This window comes from Rhamphochromis sp. 'chilingali' (assembly GCF_963969265.1).
Source record: "Rhamphochromis sp. 'chilingali' genome assembly, chromosome: 1".
NCBI classification, from domain to species: Eukaryota; Metazoa; Chordata; class Actinopteri; order Cichliformes; family Cichlidae; genus Rhamphochromis; species Rhamphochromis sp. 'chilingali'.
In genome coordinates this window covers 37,811,909-37,819,520 of record NC_137929.1, presented here as the reverse complement: position 1 = coordinate 37,819,520, position 7,612 = coordinate 37,811,909, and the positions used below count along the sequence as shown (strand labels likewise).

At 40.1% G+C, this 7,612-nt stretch overlaps 1 protein-coding gene across 1 annotated transcript; it reads left to right on the top strand.

Moving 5' to 3' along the window:
• Positions 1-65: 65 nt before the first annotated feature.
• ino80b (INO80 complex subunit B) lies at positions 66-7,470 on the top strand. Its single transcript, XM_080888287.1, has 5 exons — positions 66-367; positions 5,178-5,358; positions 5,445-5,596; positions 6,260-6,432; positions 6,594-7,470. The coding sequence occupies exons 1-5, from the start codon at positions 328-330 to the stop codon at positions 7,056-7,058; spliced, it is 1,011 nt and encodes a 336-aa protein (XP_080744413.1). The 5' UTR covers positions 66-327; the 3' UTR covers positions 7,059-7,470.
• The last annotated feature ends 142 nt before the right edge of the window (positions 7,471-7,612 follow it).

Genomic DNA, 7,612 nt, shown 5'->3' with positions numbered 1-7,612 from the left:
TGCAGTGAAGCGCGGGAAAGCGGAAACAGCAGGAAAACGACGAAGAAGCGGAACTTCCGTGTTGTTCAACATGGAGTGAGAAAATGTAGCGTAATCTCGCTTAGTTAATATCTAAAATGAGTTAGTTAATGTTTTGTGTAGCGTTTCTTCTCCAAAGTTTATTGGTAATTGGTTTTTTTTATCATTATTTTGAGCCTTTTGACTATATTAGCAGTTGTTTGATGCTAGCAGAGGAGGCTGAATGAGGCCGCTCAGTGTTTAAGCTTTAATGTTTGTTTACCGTGAGGTTTCTGCTGCTATGTAAGCTGCTTTTGTTTCGTCGTTCCAATGGGAAAAAGGAAAGACATGATTCACCCCAGATTTCTCGGTGAGTATTTGAGAAAGCTTGTACTGTTGCAGTCGCACGTTTTCGTATATTCTTTCCTTGTGCTTAAAGTCTCCAGTTTGTCTGCTTAAAACCACAGCCTGCAAAAAGCTGATTAAACATATCCATAAAACAAAACAAAACATAAGCGCATCTAAACCAGGGGTGATCTCTTGGAATATCCCATCCTCATATAAAGCTTAACGTGGGCCTTTTGTAGTGGCTGGCCTCCGTTTTTAGCAGTAAATGGAGGCTGTGTGTGTTGATAGTTTGGGGGGGATAACAAACAGGAAGTTTGGCTGATATTTTGAAATGCATCTTAAACAAATGTTTATAGGAGAAACCTCCTCCAAGTTGGGACAAAACATGTCCCTTCACAGTTTACTTTGTAGATTTAAAGAGTTTCTTACAGCAGTAGAAAAGGTCTTTTCGTTGTTGTTGTTGTTGTTGTTGTGTTTTTTTTTTTTGTTTTTTTTAAAAAATCTGCCAGCATTCAGACTGTGGGTCAGTTGTGAGCCCAACAACACATAAACTACACACAACAAATGTTGTGTGATTTGGAGACGGTGGCACTGACAAAGACAGGTGGTTGAGCTGGAGATAGGGCTGCTCGATTATGGCAAAAATGATAATCACGATTATTTTCACTGAAATTGAGATCTCGATTATTTGACGATATTTATTTAACCCTTTAAGACCTACCATAGAACCAAGTCCGCCAGAGCTTATATTATTTTTTTACATGTTGTAGTGCCATTTGTGGGAGCATTTCAAGTTGCTATACAACTGTTATAGCCCATATTTTAATAATATGTATGCATTATGTCCATAGTAACTGCATAAATTGCAAAAAAGTTGCAATAAACTACAAAAAAATTGAAAATCGGTTTTGTTTTTTTACATATATTTCTACTTGGAGAAATTTAAGAGGTTTATCCCTCAAAACTTTAAATACAAAAAAGTTGCAAAAAATAGTTTACAACAACAGGAAATTTATTTTGAGTGTCTTCATAGTTTTATTTTGGAGATACACCAATTTTTATATACACTGCAGGAAAAACGAAAAAACAATCCTATGATGCAAATTTGCAAAGAAAACAGAAGGTGCATCAAAATAAACGATTTCCAGCTGTGCAATTCGAGTTCTAAGCATCCCAGAAACTATTCAGAAAAGTCAAACATGACCAGTATAGGCTTTTAAGGCCTACAAGTAAAAAACTACATTTCCGCGAAAATGACGTCACTTCCGGTTTCGGGGAGGAAATGGCCGACATGTGATAGTTCGTGCTGACGTCTGCTTCACTGTGGGAAGTGTTACGAACAGCTGATCGGATCGGCAAAGCGTGTTTCTGGAATATTATGTTTTTGTTCCTGCAAGCGCTTTCTATGCAGTTTTTGCAAAGCTATATGTGGAAGGAAACCGTGACCGAGGACAAGCTGATGGCATCAGATGTAAGTACAACTCCTCCGGTTTCATATGCAAAAAAAATTATTGCGCTAGCTTACACGGTTCAGGTTCTACAGGGATTTAAAAATAGTTACACAAAACGGAGTGTGCTGCTCTGACCGGCTTCAATGACTTTAAAAAATAATATAAAATAGTGTGCAACACCACTGAAGTTTTTTTTTTTTTTAACCTCTCTTTTCAACCAACAGCAGTCACTCTCTCCTCTCCAAATAACTTCTGCTTAGCTTTCCGAGCTTCCCTCGGGTCCTCTTAATCAGCGGTCTCCAACCTTTTTTGCGCCACGGACCGGTTTATGCCCGACAATATTTTCATGGACCGGCCTTTAAGGTGTCGCGGATAAATGAGGGAGGGGCTAATAATCGGCATTTTTAATGATCGTTGAAAGCCCAGATCGTAATCGTGATTAAAATTCGATTAATTGAGCAGCCCTAGCTGGAGATGTTAAGATTTTCAGTGGGAGTGACCAGAATAGACAAGAATAGAAATGAATGTAACCAGAGGTGGGACCAAGTCATTGTTTTGCAAGTCTCAAGTAAGTCTCAAGTCTTTATCCTCAAGTCTCAAGTGAAGTCTCAAGTAATGTCAGGCAAGTCCGAGTCGAGTCTCAAGTCACTGGTGTAAAAGTCCGAGTCAAGTCACAAGTCTTAAACTTTGAATTTCAAGTCCTTTCGAGTCTTTAAAAAACCCTGAAAAAAAGCATGTTGCAGTTATATGCTAAATGTAAATATTAGACCATGTAATTTTTAAATCTGTGTTTTTCTCAACACATGACAAAATAGTGAACTTAGAAAATATACACAAATTGTGAAATTGCACCTCTTTAAAATGCAGCTCAATTAAACCTAGCTCCAAGAATAATTTTCACCGACAGTTCTGAGATACGCTGCATGTTATTCTTGGATGCGGTTGTAGGACCAGCTTTAAAATCGCATGACAAAAATATCATACATATTAAAAAAAAACTGCATCACCAACGTAGCCTGGACAATATTTGCTAGTTAGATGAAGTCAGCTATCTCATCGTAGCATATTTATATGCATATTTATAATCATACGGTTCTTGGAGTGAGTGCATACACTCATGAAGTTTAGTAACTTCAGGTCACTGCAACAAGCCCAGGTACAGTTTACCGACAGATGGGTACAGGACCTTGAAACGCACCGTGTAGAACGAAAGACCATCGTACGTATCATAAGTTTACCAGTCTCACAAACTGTCGTCATAAATACACATTCGTTAACCGTTTATTAATAGGACCTTTGAGCTCAACGGTAATTAATCAGTAGTGGAAATAATTTCTGGTACCCATCACAGAAATGTAGCAGTGACAATAATATTGTATGCTGTAATCGTACTGGGCAATTAGTGATACAAAACAACTGTTTTATCCTGTGAATAAAAGCATATGTTTTTGTCAATGTACCATAATAACAGAAGCGAAACGCAATATTGTGTCAGGACAATTCACTATTTATGCACAATAAATAAAGGAGCATAGCGCGACAATTTCTGTTCAGTGCCAGACTTGCTTGTAACCTATATCACCAATTATGTTATGAAAATGACGTATTAACTACTAAAAAACACTGACCTTCGTGTAAATGCTTGGAGCAGACTAACCTGTGAGCTGGAGGGTTCTGGGACGTTATATTTGATCTTTGAATGGCTGCAATCCAGGCCATCCGTCGCGTCTTTGTTACTTCGGAAACATGGCTCGAACAATTTCTCTTCAACGTCGTAATCCGATAACAACCGATCTCTTTACCCGTCGGCTTCCCGTGGCTGTCATGCGACCGGCTATTGCAGTTAATAATACAACAGCTTCTTGACATTTTTGTGTTTCTTTTTATGCTGTGTGACTGATTTCAATTGAAAGCCTGCGTGCGCTAGTACCTCTTGCCACGAGTTCCCAGAATCCTTTGCGGTTTTACCCCTGAATGACATCACATTTTCAATCTCTATATAATATGCATGTTAAGTTTTATATTTGGGGTGAAATATCAAGTCTTTTCAAGTAAACCGGTTCAAGTCCAATTCAAGTCCCAGGTCATTGGTGTAAAAGTCCAAGTCAAGTCACAAGTCTTAGAACATTTTTTCAAGTCAAGTCTAAAGTCATAAAATTAATGACTCGAGTCTGACTCGAGTCCAAGTCATGTGACTCGAGTCCACACCTCTGAATGTAACAGAGGGACAACTCAGGCCACACAGAAAGGGAGAGAGGCAAAGCCGAGATGGTGTGGCTATGTACAGAAGAGGCGTAGTGGATATACTGGACAAAGGAGAGATGGAGCTTCCAGGCAGGAGGGGAAGACCACAAAGCAGGTTCATGGATGTAGTGATGGACATGGTGTGACAGAGGAGGATGATAGGAATACATATAGGCAGATTATCTGCTTCAGTGACCTCTGTAGGAGCGGCCACTCTATTAAAAATGGCAAACTAGAATGAAATACTTTTTTGCTGAATGTATTTAAAAAAAAAAAAAAGGTGAAATCATATTGTTTTTACTCTGAGCTGATTCATTTGTAATTTTATTGTTATAGGGTTCAAACCGAGTCTGTTTATTAGACCTTTTAAAAGGCAGCCATCACTGAACAAAGTGATGTAATTAATGTAAGTAAGTAATTAAAAAATTACGTGGTTTTTAAAAGAACACACACAAATAAAACAAGAAAAATAATCAGAACCCGAGAATAGAAAGGGATTTGTTTGTTTGTTTGCTTTTTAATGAGGTTGATGTTTCCAATGCAGGTTATTTTACTTGTGTCACATTATTCCTATGTTAAATACATGTTGGTATATGTTGTGATGGAAAGCTGAAAGACTTGGAAACAGTTATCTCTTGTAATGAGTTTCTTTGTTTACCTGACCCAAAGGCGGATATAAATGGCACAACTAGATCCAAACATGTGGATTGTTTATATTAAAACCAACTTGGAGTTCTGATTCTTGACCTTTGATTTCTGGTTCAATTCTGTAGAAAACAAATTAGAAAAATCTTCTGGCTCTGTGAATCTGAATTTGATAAGCAGAAGATGAATGGATGTGGATGTAAACATTTTATTTGAAAAGAAATCATTTTGCGTTTTAGCTCATCGAGCTGATGGACCACTGCCCTTACGCTGTGGCGAGGTGTCTGTTCTTCCACAGTTCTCCTCCTACATATTTGATCAGAATTTAATCAAACTTGCACACAGTGATTGTCTCATCATCTTGACCTAAACTGTGCTCAATTAGCCATTTAAAAGTTCTAAATTGTGAACTGTGATGTACCATGAGCTGGATGAGCAACTAACTCAATGACGGTCTTTGTATTAATCTGTGCTTTGTCCCGTCCTCTGCAGGTGAAGGCGGCTCCAGCCTGCACAGCGCTCACAAGCGGAAACACAAAAAACACAAGAAGCACAAGAAGAAGCACCACAGCTTCCCCGAGGTGCCGGAGCCTGAGCCTGTAGTGGTGCCTCGGCCTCCGCCGCAGCTCCGACTGAAGATCAAACTGGGAGGACAGACGCTGGGAACCAAGAGGTGAGACGTTTGAGCCAGATTTCAGTATCGATAACTGTTCATGAATCAGTTTGATCAGTCAGTTAAAAGGACATTGTGCTCTCCAGTGTTCCCACTTTCACCGTCCATCCTGGTGTGGCTCGTCCACCCTCACCTTTAATGATCATTGACAACAACGTTGATGACGACGATGATGACGACGATGAAGATGATGATGACGAGCCCTCTGTTCCTTTGGAGCAGTATCGAGCCTGGCTCGGTGAGTTAGCAAAACAAGTGGACTCAATTCTAATATAGGAGGAGGGATGACCTCAGCTTGATCGGGACTGTTGACACTTCATGGATGAAACCATGAAGGAAGTCATATTTGAAAGAAATGATTACTAGTTCCTGCTGTTTAGTTTCAAGTTTCTGCCAACCTCCTGAGATCTAAGCTCTTGTAAAAGCTTTGTTGCATACTTTAAAAAAAACCTGGTTTTGTTTTTTTTGTTTTTTTCTGGCAGTTTTGTTGGTTTTTTCTGCATGTGTTTGTCACACGTCTTTGACATACTATTTTTATGTTAGAAATGGTTCCTTTGCCAAAGATTAAAACATTTGTGCTGTTTGTTGCCAGATATTTTCTTATTCCCAAATACTTACTGCTTTTGTCTAATCTGGTCATGAACTGAATATTTTTTTTATCACCTGGACAACATCCTCTGATATTTACAAACCAGTTTATAAACTGTGGTTTGAAAGAAATACTCCACACATTAATAAGTAGAATCTGCCTGCATCCCTACATGACTCCAACTTCAGAGCTGAAACAAACAGTGATGTCTGAGAATCTGCTGATGGTACAGAATAGCACAACAGAGCTTGATCTTGATTTTATTTTAGCCTTGCAACAAAGACTGTCTGTATCTTGATTGTTTTGTACCAGATGAAGACAGCAACCTGGCCACATCCCCTCTGCCGGATATGGACTCAGATTCCATGCTGGGCGGGCCCGTGGACGAGGAGGAGCGGTGGCTGGACGCTCTGGAGAAAGGAGAGCTCGATGACAATGGAGAGCTGAAGAAGGAGATCGATGAGTCTCTGCTCACTGCCAGACAGGTAAGAAGCAGCTGTCAGTGTTGTGGAGAACATTTTCACCTGTGCCTGACTTTAATATGAAAGGTCTTCCAGCATTTGAAATCAGGGGTAAAACTTTTTTTCTTTTTTTTTTTTAAAAGTAGCTTAAAACATGTTTTTCTTTCCTTGTCTCTCCCCCTCAGAAAGCTCTGCTACACAAGCAGCAGAGTCAGCCTCTCCTGGAGCTCCCCATGGGCTACAAGGAGAAAGAGATGACCGCTGAGATGATGCAGAAGCGGGAGGAGCGTGCCCGAAAGAGACGCCTGCAGGCCGCCAAGAAGGCAGAGGAGAACAAGAACCAGACGATAGAGAGACTGACGAAAACCAGCAAGGCCAAGATCAAAAGCATGAAGGAGAAGAAGTCCAAGCAGAGCCAGTGCCCCATGGTTCGGTACAGCGATTCTGTCCAGGGAATGGCCATCTCCTTCCCAGCAGGGGTCCCCGCTCCTACCCCGGCACCTCCCTGCCCTCCTCCTCCAGCCCCATTGAACTGTGGAGTGAGCGGGTGCACAAACCTCAAGAAGTACTCGTGCTCAAAGACCGGAGTTGCTCTCTGCAGCCTCGAGTGCTACAAGAGGAACCTCATGCTCGTGCAGAGCGCAGCGTGAACCCCAGACAGTTGAGTTTATGCCACCCTGGGATGTGACGATGGCGAGTATTCATGCTCGTGTATTTACGTTAACAGGACACTGGTGACTGTGTAGTGGTAGGAAGGTGATTTTGGACTTTCCTGACCTGTGTGAGGAGACTGTATATCAACATGCTTTTTTCATGTGTCATGATAATGATTCTCTGTGGAGCTGCTCGTCCAATTATGTACAATATATATATTTTAAAAAGATCAATCTGTGTACAAATCGAATATTCAGTAATTATGATTTGTAGAACATCGTCATTGTTGGTGCAGATAAAGTGCATCTTTTTGGTTTCTGAGTTTTGAGAGTAGCTGTTTCCACTTTTCGTTGTTAATAATGTGAAAAAACAAATTGGTCTGGAAGCAATAAAATAATAATAATTTTCCTTTTTAATGTTCATTCATTAATGTAACAAATGAGTCAATTTCCTTACAAAACTGTACAAAGTTTAAATTAAGCAACTGAAAGGCATTTTTACATCACTGTAAACTGTTTGTGAAAACATCACTACACCCCTGTGTGCTGTG